This window comes from Typopeltis vanoorti, chromosome 9 (assembly GCF_054136105.1).
Source record: "Typopeltis vanoorti isolate ZY-2024b chromosome 9, IOZ_Tvanoo_1.0, whole genome shotgun sequence".
In the NCBI taxonomy this organism is placed as follows: Eukaryota; Metazoa; Arthropoda; class Arachnida; order Uropygi; family Thelyphonidae; genus Typopeltis; species Typopeltis vanoorti.
Window position 1 is genome coordinate 34,288,764 of NC_143557.1, and position 14,497 is coordinate 34,303,260.

The 14,497-nt window shown below is 38.1% G+C and overlaps 1 protein-coding gene and 1 non-coding gene across 3 annotated transcripts in view; both read right to left on the reverse strand.

Moving 5' to 3' along the window:
- Nucleotides 1–14,497, reverse strand: part of LOC150102965 (sorting nexin-14-like) — a 793,179-nt gene that overhangs the window by 70,617 nt on the left and 708,065 nt on the right. For both annotated transcript variants that reach the window (XM_090397844.1, XM_090397845.1), the window contains one exon: nt 4,814–4,878. In XM_090397844.1, coding sequence (XP_090253970.1) covers nt 4,814–4,878 — 65 coding nt within the window. The remainder of the gene's footprint in view (nt 1–4,813; nt 4,879–14,497) is intronic.
- On the reverse strand, nt 6,883–6,971 carry TRNAY-GUA (transfer RNA tyrosine (anticodon GUA)). Its single transcript is given in 2 exon segments — nt 6,883–6,918; nt 6,935–6,971. It is a non-coding gene; the product is annotated as a tRNA-Tyr (tRNA).

The following is a 14,497-nucleotide window of genomic DNA, read 5'->3' on the forward strand; positions in this document are numbered from 1 at the left end:
ATAAGAAGATTTCAGGATAGGTGTGGTGGCTAGCTTCGTCTTTGCATCCTGATATGATATATTTTGTTCTGTTTTTATCTTTTGTATTTCTTTTTTATTCTTCCACCTCTGACATGCACAGAGATGAACTAGATGATCTTGATAGTTGACACATTTAGCTTTTTTTTTTTTTTTTTTTTTTTTTTTTTTTTTTTTTTAACAGAGCAAGATTTATCATACTCTTTACTACTCCATCGACCACAGGTAACAGAGTTGCACAGTTTGGGCATGCACAAAAAAAATCTTAATCCACTGAGATGCATTTAAAGCATCTCAGTAGATTAAGAATGTACAGCCTAACAGGACAATTAAGATAATCTGCTTTTACAGATGCTTGAGGTTTAGGTGTACAAGAAGCAAGGATGATGTTTTTGATTAGAACAAGATGATCATCTCCATACATCAAGATGTGCCTGATACCAGTCACTCCCTGATCTATAAGTTCTGTGAATGTTTTCTCATCTGGTGCATCAAGTAGATCCCATTCTGATATCAATCGTCTAGAAGAGTTTAGTGATTTATGAGGTGCTACTGTAATTCGTATGGCATGTAAAGCATCTCGGTGGATTAAGAATATACAGCCTAATAGGACAATTAAGATAATCTGCTTTTACAAATTCGTAACCAGCTTGCCAGGTTGGCCAAGTGGTTAGCAAATCCGCTCTCTAGCCAAGAGGCTGCGGGTTAGAATCCCGCATAGGCACTGATGTTGTGATATCAATGCCTATGCAAAATTGATGTTTGTGACACTCTCCATGGATTGGGTCACCATGGGAGAAGTAGACCCAAAACCTCCCACAATGGGAGAGGCCTTCACCCTGCAGTGCGTAGAAATATAGGCAGTTCATTTTTTTTTTTTTTCACTGTAATTCGTATTCCACCACACTGATGTTGCACTAAGTAATTTTTCTGAGTGTTGCTGACATGATGTTTCTGCAAGAATATCACCAAATCATCGTTTTTTTAAGCTGTTCTGGGAGATCCTGAAAGTTCTTTTAAACTCTTTTGAATAAGTATCTCAGGAGTGGTGGTAAAGATTTTGGAAAAATTGTGTGTTAGCACATCCGCTATCCAGCCAAGAGGCTGCGGGTTAGAATCCCGCATAGGCATTGATGTTGTGACATCAATGCCTATGCAAAATTGATGTTTGTGACACTCTCTAATATGGATTGGGTCACCATGGGAGTAGTAGACCCAAAACCTCCCACAATGGGAGAGGCCTTCACCCTGCAGTGCGTAGAAATATAGGCAGTTCATTTTTTTTTTTTTTTCCACTGTAATTCGTATTCCACCACACTGATGTTGCACCAAGTAATTTTTCTGAGTGTTGCTGACATGATGTTTCTGCAAGGATATCACCAAATCATCATTTTTTTTTTAACTGTTCTGGGAGATTCTGCAAGTCCTTTTAAACTCTTTTGAATAAGTATCTCAGGAGTGGTGGTGAAGATTTTGGAAAAATTGGTTAGAGCTCGCATTCAGAAATGGGTTGACAGTGAATCTCTACTTTGCAATGAATAACATGGGTTTACTAAGGGAAGGTCATGTTTTAGCAACTTGCTCACATTCTATAACAATGTTACCATTGAACTAGACAAGGGGAATGGAATCAAAATGTATCTTCAAATAAACTTTCAACATCTTTCTCTAAATCCAGAGTAATTTAATAAAAAGGTGACACACCGTTTGGCAGCTCCTATAGGAGTGACCTTGCTAATGCTTCTGCCTTGGTATCTCCACTTGGGCCTGGCTCCCACTGAAGAGACCTCAATAAAGGTCGAAACTAGTCTGGGTAGTTTCCCTTCCCTTAATGCATAACATTATACATATCTGCAAGGAGATGTGTTTTGCATTATGGGAGATACTGGGATAGGAGTGTTGGTAGCTTGCTCCACCTTTGCAAGGAGTTGCCCAGTGTTGTACCACTTTATCCCAGTCCTGAAGATACTTTCAGGTGCAAAGTTTGTTTGCACACACTTGGATAAAGGATTAAATTAAATTTATTATAGTCTGACCAAGTGAAAAATAAACTTTTAATACTCGGACTCTAGGTATAGACTCAGCCATTACCTCCTGCAAACGCTCCTTGACCACTTCCCATGCACTATCAACATCCAGCCCTTGCAGTTTTTACATGCCAAGGTACTGAACCAAGCAATCTCCTAAGTTTTTCATACTTACTAGCACGGTAATTCCACGTGTACCCTGTCTTAATTCAAAATTTCACACATTTAGCCACCTCCTAGGTCAGGACCTTACGATCACTTTCACCAATTGGTGGCAACATGGTCATATTCATTACAGTCAAGTTCTCAGATACTATTACTAGGTCAAGCACTCTCAGACCTTAAGTATTTTCCATTACATGCTGTCTCAGATAGCTATCCCTTAATAACTGCATAAAATCCAGTTCCTTCCTCACGTGTGTCCTCTCCTCCTTCCAACCAATGTTACCATTGTTGAAATTCCCCTCCTTCCACTCGTTGCATCAATTTGTTTATGCATACCATCTCCACCATCTATTCCATCACCTGGTCTATAGCAGCACCCAACTGTATATTTTGTTCTGCTAGTCTCAATCTCACACCAAATAGCCTCAAATAAGCTCATTTCACTATCCTGCAATTTAACTTCTATTCTCCTTGGCTGCAGTTCATCAGCTATCATCAATAATACTCCTCCCCCCCATTTTATTCTCTCTGTCCCTCCTGAACACACTATACCCTTCACATTCTATCCTGCTAACTATATTGTCTTCTGTCAGCCATGTTTCACTAATGCCAATAACCTGTGGCCAGGAAGAGCCAACCAAGGCCAAAAATTCTTCCTTCTTGTTCCTAATACTCCTGGCATTAGTATACATGAAATGCAGAGGTCCATTTGTCCCACCCCTATCTTGATGCATTATACTAACTATCCCATTCTGATCTCTTGTCCTTCATACTAGCTCAGGCACATTATATACATGCTTACACTCAACTGCCTCAATGATGCCTGCATATCCTCCCCCCACCCTTAATGGTTCTAATTTCCCTGATAAGTATGATAGCTGATGTATGTAGTATGTGGCCTCCCTCGATGAGTCTCTGACTCCCTGGAGGTCTCTCTTAATAATAATAATAATAATAATAATAATAATAAAGAAAGGTGGCACTTTTCAAATTGACTTTTGACCTGTTGCATGAATGATGAGAAAAACTAGTACATTTATATTATTGTCACGTCTTTTTTTTTTTTTTTTACTTCTGTAATGAAGTGATGTATCTATGGTATCAGTACTTGGTTGGGACCTTGTTAGGGCCCCTGAAATATATGAGGATTAAGTATTCATGCTGAAGAAATTTTTTTTGTTAAGTGCCAGAACTCCCCACCCACCATGGAGCCAGAAATGAATGCCCACTCACTTGTAAGCAATGACTGCGCTCTGGAGAGGAATGTCAGGGCTACTCGGAATTCTATACCAACACCACAGCAAGCTTTGGGCTCTGACTCTAGACCATCAGGTGAGAGACATACTGCAACACTTTTGATCCTTGCAGGCAAGCCCACTAGCTGAATGGTCCTGGCCAAGCCATTCTGAATCACCTAACTTGCTGAAGAAGAGGCCAAAGTAGTGCAAAAATACTTGATCCCCTTTTCCAGATGTCCAAAGTTGCACCACATGGCAAACACAGTGGCAGAGTGTTGGATTCCAGCAATGGTGTGGAAGGGGATAGCGTAAAAGGCTAGTAACACAACTAAAAAAAATGGAAGAAAATTTGTGTTAAAAGTTACTTATTATAGAATTTTCAACTAAGTGTCATAGACATCTTCAGCACTGGATTACAGAACAGCAGTCAAACAATAACAGATAACTATAAAACCACTACCTTAGTAGCTAATGTAAGATAACCAAAACAGTCAATAATTTCCTAACGTAAAATAAAAAAATATATATATATATATATATATTTAGGAAAGATTAGCAGATTTAAAAGGTACTATCTCCCATAACAGCCATCGTAGCTTAGTCGGTATAGATGAAGCCCTTTGGTTGGAAAGACCTGGGTTCGATTCCCATCCAAGACGTGAGGAACCTTTATCTGGTCTCTTTTTTTACTAAAGGTGAGTTAGAAAGATGCCCCTTTTTGAAATGCACTAGCCTATTATCACACTTCTCACACACACACACACACACACACATACACATTAATACTTTCCTTCACCCTAATAGTCCACAAATCTATATAAAGTGATTTTCACAGTGTATCCACTGATATGCTATGAATGCAATGCATCGTTACATTTATCCATACCCACATTTTCCTTCCTGAGTGCATTCTCTCTCTCTCTCTCTCTCTCTTAGCAAACAACTGCTCCAAATGCTTAACCCTAAACTAATATCTTAAATCACTCCAGTTTCTGCTCAAATTTTCCCAGGTTTACAAACTGAATGCCTTTTGCTGCACACACAGTTAAGCAATCATTATATTCATCACCTTTGCTCTCCTTCTCAACTTACTGTCATTTGAATTTGCAATGATGTAACTAAAATTTTCAGTATTGAAAAACATCAACATGCTGTCAGCAAAAATAGTCATATTTAAATAGCTACTTTATTAGAACAGTATATATTAAATTAATTTCAACTGGTAATAAAATGTCTGTCTACATTTTTAAAAAAGTATATTAATATGTTTTAAATATTTCTATTGATAAGTATGGATCTGTAAAAAAAAAATAGTTAAGCGTGTGCATACACACACATTTCATATTATGAAGAAACTTTTAATACCAGGAAAAAAATCTTTAGCCTTGGCTAAAGCTATCCAAGCTCTTTGAGCCCTCTGCTTTTTTGTTCTGGAAAAAACAAAAAAATATAAATATTAAAGATCAAGTAATAGTAATAAAGGTGGCAAAATGAAAAATATTTTTCTTATTTTAAACAGCAACCTGTTGATAGTATTAGGTATAGTGAAATATTATTTCAGTATATTAAGTAGGTGTCCTCCCACAATGAGTCTTTGGACTCCTTGGAGGTGTTACGAATAATAATAATAATAATAATAATATCTCCTATAATTAAGGTATACTGTTTTCAAGGCTTTAAAATTTTCTTAAAGCATAAAAAGAGCACAAAAAATTAAAATTTATTTTTAATAGCATAAATTTGGACATAACTGAGTTGTCATTTTTCTTTGGGTTGTTGCTAGTTTAACTCAAAGAAAAATAGAGAGGTAATGCTAGGCATCACATTAAAAGATAAGAAGTGAAACACCTGGATAAGAAGCCAGACTCGTATCACTGACATCATTCTTCACCACAAGTGACTAAAATGGAAACGGGCCAGACATCTATCCAGAAGAGAAGATGAGTGATGGACTACCATACTAATGAACTGGATTCCAAAAGAAGGGAAATGAGGCTGAGGATGTCCTAAAAGGAGATGGGGTGATGAATTGTCAAATTTTGCTGGGAAAAATTGGTCAACAATTGTGAAAAACAGAGAAAGGTGGAAGGAAATGGAGGAGGCCTTCATCCAGCAGTGGACAGAAAATGGCTGAAAAGAAGAATCATCAGATGATTGTAAGCAGTTCATTAACTGAATTTTTTTCTTTGTAGGGAACTGTAAGAGTTGTTACTGTACTAATTTCACTAGTTATTGATTGCTGTCTTCATCGGAATATAAAATACTGATATTTCATGAACATATTGTACAAATCAAAACTAACAATAAATAAACAAATCTCTCAATAATAACCATACACAAATGAATATGTTAATAAATGTCCAAAAAACACACTACTTTTGGATTCTATGAACATATTTTAATTAGAATTCAGATGACTGCATTGTCAAATTCCAAATAGAAAAACACTCGGGAGTTTTTTGATATGTGGCAAGTAGAAAGAAGAATGATTATGGTCAGATCATGTTAATGGATGAAAGTGGGAGATTGGTAATTACTGCAGTTGATATATTCTTGTTGAGAGGCTTATACGCTGGTTAGACATAATAACTAATATTTAAGGAATTGACAGCGTATACTGGAAATATAGATTAAATAAGCTTTAATATACACTTTCCGATATTTCGGCGAACGTTACGTTGCCATCTTCTTGGGAACTTACTAAAAGGACACGTGCACACAAGTACTAATACAACAAATGAGACTGAGGCTAGGACGCTAGCGTTTTCCTAAAGTCCTGATGGTGCCCCCTGGCGGGCTATATTGGTAGTTCTTGGCCTTTGGGCTGAAGTTCTTTTGATAAAAGTTTCCCAAATTTGGGGCAGTTTCATGCATCCAAATTTGTTGAGGTTTGGCATGTTCCTAAGGGCCGAGGCTGATTCCATGAATAGTCTTTCATACTTGAACTTGCTGCGGTGTATTACTGTGGCTTTCTTCCATCTTATTCTGTGGCGAGTATCCAGAGCGTGGTCTGCAAGCCCAGAGTGGCTGTACTGGTGGAATCGGATGTAATCCTTGTGTTCTGAGATTCTGATATTTGCTGTCCTGCCTGTTTGGCCAAAGTAGGACAGTTTACAGCTGCAAGGGACCTGGTATACACCAGGTAGGTCTAGGGGAAGTGGTTGGTCTTTGGTAGAGCGGATAAGGGATGCCAGTTTTCTATGTGGTCTGTAACAAGTGGTCAAGTCATGTTTTTTTAAGATTTTATTGATTTTTTCTGAGGTGCCTCTGATGTAGGGAATAGTGATGGATTTAGAGTAATCTTTTTTGTGAGGGGGAGGGGGTGGTGGGTTGTGGATGACTGGGTTAAGTATTTTTTGGATTTTTTGGAAGGGGTAGCCGTTGGCTGAGAAAGTGTCACGGATGTGATTTAGTTCAGAGGTTAGGGCTAAAAATCCGTCGAGCCGGAGTCGAACCAGCGACCTATGGATGCCTGTTAAATTACCTCTACAGTCCACCGCTCTGCCAACTGAGCTATCGACGGTTGGCTTGATGTTGATGATGTTTTTGCTATTTGGCCACATGGCCCGGATTCAAATGTTGATGATGTTTTTGCTATTTGGCCACATGGCCCGGATTCACTCCTCTCCTTCCTAACACACTTGAACAACCAACACCCTAGAATCAAATTCACCCTGGAAAAAGAGGAAAACAATAACCTCCCCTTCCTAGACACACTAGTCACCCGCCAACCTGATGGAACCTTGGTTTTCTCAGTTTATAGAAAACCCACCCATACTGGCAGATACATCCACCAACAATCCCCCCCCCCCCCTCACAACAATATGGAGTTATTAAAACATTATTCAACAGGGCAAAAATAATCTGTTCTAATGATCAAGCCCTAACCTCTGAACTAAATCACATCCGTGACACTTTCTCAGCCAACGGCTACCCCTTCCAAAAAATCCAAAAAATACTTAACCCAGTCATCCACAACCCACCACCCCCTCCCCCTCACAAAAAAGATTACTCTAAATCCATCACTATTCCCTACATCAGAGGCACCTCAGAAAAAATCAATAAAATCTTAAAAAAACATGACTTGACCACTTGTTACAGACCACATAGAAAACTGGCATCCCTTATCCGCTCTACCAAAGACCAACCACTTCCCCTAGACCTACCTGGTGTATACCAGGTCCCTTGCAGCTGTAAACTGTCCTACTTTGGCCAAACAGGCAGGACAGCAAATATCAGAATCTCAGAACACAAGGATTACATCCGATTCCACCAGTACAGCCACTCTGGGCTTGCAGACCACGCTCTGGATACTCGCCACAGAATAAGATGGAAGAAAGCCACAGTAATACACCGCAGCAAGTTCAAGTATGAAAGACTATTCATGGAATCAGCCTCGGCCCTTAGGAACATGCCAAACCTCAACAAATTTGGATGCATGAAACTGCCCCAAATTTGGGAAACTTTTATCAAAAGAACTTCAGCCCAAAGGCCAAGAACTACCAATATAGCCCGCCAGGGGGCACCATCAGGACTTTAGGAAAACGCTAGCGTCCTAGCCTCAGTCTCATTTGTTGTATTAGTACTTGTGTGCACGTGTCCTTTTAGTAAGTTCCCAAGAAGATGGCAACGTAACGTTCGCCGAAATATCGGAAAGTGTATATTAAAGCTTATTTAATCTATATTTCCAGTATACGCTGTCAATTCCTTAAATATTAGTTATTATGCAGTTGATATAATTTAGGTATTCAGTGAGCAGTTCTGCTTTGTCTTTCATTCTCAGTGTTAACCTGATGTGAAGTAGGAAAATGTAACAAAAGTGGTAAGGTGGGGTCCCACAGACCCACTCAAATAATGTAGTGTATTATAGAAATCCATATCTTTTTAATCAATATTAGTGGATTCTTCCTCTGAAGATTCTACCTCACAGTCTTTTTCTGTATCAGACTCATGGTTACTGACTAATTCTAAATCAATTTCACTATCATAATCTCCACTAAATGGCTCCTCATCAGTCAAAGCATCATCTATAAGTTGGCCTAACCTCTGTTCTTCCTGCTCGTAACTCATCTGGTAAAAAAATATATTATTCTCAAAATACCCTCTAAATATTCACGAAAATGTATTTGCTTATAGTTGGTATGTAAAAATATAGAAGACACAGCAGTAATGATAATATTTTAGTAGAATATACATGAAAACAACTTACATTTCGGAAGTAAATATAATCAGACTTTTGGTAAGGTGGGGTCTGGTGGACCCCAGCACACTTTACACCTCTGCACACTAAAATTGCTTGTACGCAACAGCCTGTTGTCTATGGTGTCGAATAGCTGGTTACGAGCGGGGAAGCTACACTGAGGCATGACTCACTGCTACGCATTGTTAAAAAGTTATAGTCAATTAAAAATCTTTGCTGGGTTAAATCAGAAGCTCGAGTGTAGAGAATGAAATGAGCAAAGACTTGAGAGAAGGTAAGAAAGCAAACGGTATTATGAGGAATTAAATCAAGTAAGATGTCAATAAGGCAACAGGACTCGATGACACATCATCATGTATCTTAACGGAATGTTCCAGAGAATTAGCATCAGCAGTGACCTACTTGTTTAACAAGTCTTGCAACAGCACAAGTCCCACAGGAATGGAAGGAAGCCAAAACTGTTCCACTTCAGAAAGGTAGTCATAAGACTAAGGCTACATATTATAGGCTAACCTGTATACCTGGAGTTGTAGTTTAAGGTACTGGAGAGGTTGATGAGAGATAGGATACAAAAGCGGGTTGATAAATGGTATTTTTTGTGCTTGTCAGCATGGGTTTGTTAAAGGGAGGTCACGTTTTACCAACTTGCTTATGTACTATAACAAGGTGACAAATATACTGGACAAGGGAGATGCAAATATGATGGTACAATTAGATTTTGCAAAGGCTTTTGATAGATTACCACACCACAAGTTAGTAACTAAACTGAAGCTAATGGGAGTGCATCATAGATTAGTGAGTTGGAGAGGCAACCAGCTCTCAGACAGGTATCAGCAAGTTGAATATGGGATGCAGGATCCTGTTATCCTGGAAGAGGAAAATTATTAGTGGCGTGCCATAATGGTCTGTCTTGGGACCATTGTTATTTAATTTGTATATTAATGATATTGGGATGGGTTTAACTAGTGATATACAACTATTTGCAAATGATGCAAAACTGGAGAAAGTGATGAGGAATCGAGCAGATGCTGTGGCCTTACAAGAGGGTTTGAATAGATTGTATGCGTGGGCAACAGTATGTGACTATCAGTTCAATGATGCAAAGTGTAAAGTTCTGAATTTTGGTTAAGTCGAGAAGACAAGAGACCTTGAAGTGGTGGTGGACAAGGATCTCTGAAGTTCAGAGGTTACATAGCACAAGATGTAAAGTCAACTCATTCAATTATGGCAGTGAAGTGGAAGACACTAATGCAGAAATAAAGAGAGGGAACAAGGTTCTGGTTCCATTTTATAAGGCCTTGATCAGACCTCATATTGATTATTGTACATAAATTTGGTCCCCTGGTTTTTATGGTAATGAAGATATATTAGAAAGAGTCCAGAGAAGACTGACCAAGTTTGTAACTGGTTTGGGATGTCAGATATGAAAAGAGATTGAGGGAATTCAATTCGCAAAACCTTGAAAATAGGAGTAGGAGACATGACTGAGACATTTAAATTGGTAAAGGGTTGTTACTGGGTTGATGTGAAAGACATTTTTCATAGAATGGAAGGGGGTAGATAAGGGACCATTACTTTAAATTGGTAAAAGGAGGGTGTAATGGATGGAAACCTAAAGAAAAGACTAATAAAATGTTATGTGTGGAGTGTTGTCCTCTATGCAGCTGAAACTTGGACATTGAAGAAAGAAAAAATTAAGATTTTGGAAAGCTTTGAGATGTGGATTTGGAGAAGGATGGAAAAAATCAAATGGACAGATAAAATAACTAATGAATAGGTCTTAAAAAGAGTAGTAGAAGAAAGAAGTCTGCTAAGGAAGATCAAAAGAAGCAAGGGAAACTAGATCGGACATATTCTGAGAGGGAACGGAATCATCAGAGATGCCATCGAAGGAAAAATAGACGGAAAAAGACCCAGAGGAAGAGTAAGAAAAACAATGCTAGATGACATGCTGAATGGAGACAAGTACACAACCTTGAAAGAGAAGGCTCAGAAAAGAAGAGAGTGGAAGCAAAGTTTCTGCTACTAAAAGAAGAACCTGCTCAATTGCCGAATACTCAAGAAGAACAACAAGGAGGGTGTAAGCAGGTTCTTTGCACAGAGAGTAGTTGGTGATTGGAATGCTTTGTTTGGCAGTGTGGGGAATGTGGATTATTATTATCATGGGGATCTCCATGCAGTCAGTAGACTCATCGCGGGAGACCCAAACTATCAAAACAATATCTATTATACATCATCATCACCTCCTGATATATACCCTCAAGGGGTGTACAGGATATGATAGTAATACATGAAAAATTACATCATTAGTAATTTCCTATCTACAATTTTCCTCTGAATCAGTCTGTTACCTGTCAAGAATCCAATGTTATCAGATCTTATATTTCTATCTTCTAAGGCACTTTTTACTGTATCAATCCACCTATATCTTGGTCTTCCTCTGGGTCTTTTTCCTGCCAACCTGGCAGAGAACACTTGTTTTGCTAATCTTTCCTCTCCTGAGATTAGCTCTGCTAATGCATTCCTGGATGCTGACAATGTCAAGTTCTTTCCTAACATTCTCGTACTGAATATGATATTGCCATTGATGCCATTTGTTCGTGCCCTAATCTTTCAGAGGCCTCTCATATCTGCAACCTCTAGTCTTTGGTCAAGTGTTTTACTTCTGACCCAGTTCTCAGATCCATAAGTTAAAATTGGCTTGAATATTGTCTTGTATACAGCTAATTTAGTGTTTTGGCTAATTTCTCTCTTATTCCATATAAATTAATGGAATAAGAGAGAAATTAGCCAAACAATCAGCTTTGTTGATTCTGTTGTCTACTTCCATATTTAATTTACCAGCTTCACTAAAAATTGTGCCTAAGTAGCTGAAATGTTTTACTTGTTCCGCAGTTTCTCCATTCACAATGCAGTTGATATTTTCTATGTTTCTGCCTATTTTCATTGTCTTTGTCTTTTTAATGCTGACCTTCATACCATATCTATTACAACAATTATTCACTTTAGTCAGGGAATCTTGCAGACTTGTAGCAGATTTATTTAGACATATACATCATATGCATAAAGCAAAGAGCTGAGATTAACATCTCCAATTATGTTATCATGTTTAATATCACTTTTCTTCTTAATGTGATCCATATAGATAATGAATATCCTTGTCTGACACCAGATTTAATATTAAACCACTCTTCTGTACTTCCTTCAATTCTAATTGCCAACTTACAACTCAAATAAAGACTAAGTATTGCTTGATATTATGCCCCACTATACACCTGTAGCATTTTGAACAGCTTCCCTCTTGGCACCTTGTCATATGCTTTTCCGGATCTACAAAACTTAAATACAGATCTTTGTTATATTCCCATGATTTCTCAACTATCTGTCATAAAGTGAAAATCTGATCCTGACAGCCTCTATTTGGCCTGAATCTAGCTTGTTCTTCACCAAGCTTCTCTTCCACAATTCTTCTCGACCATTTCTCAAGTATACTTGCATATAACCTACCAGCAAGACTCAGTAGAGAAATACCACTGCAATTTTCACATTCAGTTTTATTTCCCTTTGTATATATACTATGAGAGCTCTACTCTAATCATCTGGAATTCGTCCCTCTGTCCAGGCTTTCTGAACTATGCAGTGCAGTCACTGTAAGACTTTTATACCTCCAAACTTGAGCATTACTGCTTGAATATCATCTACTCCTGCTGCCTTTCCACATCTCAAGACTTTGATTGCTTTTTCAACTTCAAGTATGGATATGTATTCCTGACTGTATGCTTATTCAGTGTTTTTTACCACTTACTATCACTACTTGTTTCATTTAACAATTTTTCGAAGTAATTACTCCATACTTCAAGGATATCTTTTTCTCCAGTTTTCAATTCACTTTTATCATCTCTAATTCCTTTTACAGCACTCTTTCCTCCATTGCTAAGCTTCTTCAACAACCTCCAGAATATTTTGCCACCTTCTTGATATTTATTTTCTATGTTCTTACCAAAGTCCTCCCATGACTTTTGTTTAGCTACTTTAAAATGGTGTTTAGCTTTCTTAATTTGTCTCTATATTCTCTAAGAGCACAAACTGACTTATTTGCCAGGAACTTTTGATATGCTTTCTTCTTTTCTTTCACTGCCACTTTAACTTTCTGTGTCCACCATGGAGTTCTGATTTTTCTATCCTTACAGACAACCTCACCACATGCCTCTCTTCTGAATCAATCAGTGTTTCCTTCAGACTTGCCACTGAATCTCCAAGGTTCGGTTCCTGTTCTCAAACTCTTTCATTTTTTCTTCAATCATGGTTGTGTATTTTAGTCTACAGTTCACATCTGAGAGCTTTTATCCACTTTAAATAGCGCAATAAAAAATCAAGCTGATGTTGAAAGTTTGCAGGATGATTTAAATAAGCTGGTAGAATGGGCAAAAGGTAATGGATTCAGTTCAATGTGGAAAGGTGTTAAGTTATGCATTTTGGGATTAAAAGATTACCAGCTATGTACTACATTGATGGAACAGTACTCCAAGAGATTGATGAGGCTAGGGACTTAGGGGTGTTGGTAGATAGGGAGATGAAGTTCAGGGAACACATTGCTAAGGTGTCCAAGATTGAACATAGGATTACTTGGTTGTTGAGGAACACACTGACATCCAGAGATAAAGAGGTTATTATTCCCCTTTATAAAGCATTGATATTTCCACATTTGGATTACTGTGCTCAGGTCTGGTCACCTGGATTCCTTGGAGATAAGGAGGCTGTGGAGAGGGATCAGAGAAGAGGGACTAAATTGGTGAGTGATGTAAAAAATGCTCCCTACAATGACAGATTGAGAGCTTGTGGATTGCGGAGGTTGGTTGATAGATGGAGAAGAGGGGATATGATAGAAACATTTAAATTACTGAAAGGTTTTCATAGGATTGATGCAGGGGAAATGTTTCAGCTGTGTGATAATGATGGAAGAACAAGAGGTCATCCCTGGAAATTAAAGAAGAGTGTGGTTAACAAGGATGTTTGAGCAAGGTTTTTTGCCTGGAGGGTGGTGAATGAGTGGAATTCATTGCCTGACTTAGTTGTGAGTTCTTCATCTGTAAATGAATTCAAGAAGAGATATGACAGATATTGTTTTGCTAGTTTGGGTCTCCTGCGATGAGTCTACTGACTCCATGGAGATACCCATAATAATAATAATAAAACTTTCTTATAATATGTTCTTCTTTTCAATTTCATCCTGCTCAAGACTAAATGGCGATCACTTCCAATTTCAAATCCTCTATACACTCCAGTGTCCTGCTCAAATGAGAAAACCTCACTATCAACAATAACATTTGATGAGACTTTTCTTATTTCTTGCCTCTTCTCTCCATGTGAATTTGTGCACATTTTTATGTTGGAACATTGTGTTAGTAATAACCAGTCCATGTCCTGAGAAGAAATCCAACAGGTATTTGCCATTATTATTAGCTTTGCTCTTTTCTCCAAATTTTACCAATATATTTTTGTATGTCTGGCAATCATTTCCTACTCTGCTATTTAGATCTCCAACAAGGACCAACTTTTCCTTTTCATTGTGTCAGTTGCTTTCTCTAAAGGCTCAAAAAATTCCTTCACTTCTACCTTACTAGAACCTTCTGTGGGACCATAGGCACAAATAAGTCTCATTGTGCAGTTCCCTATTCTGATATCTGCCCACAACACTGTACTTGAGACTGCCTTCCATTTAAGAAGATTAGCCTCGTATCTGGTGTTGAATACTATGGCTACCCCTTCTTTTCCTTGATTGTTATTGCCTGAATATAACATTTTGTATTTATTGCTTGGAAAGATCTCACCAGTTTTTGTCTTTTTTG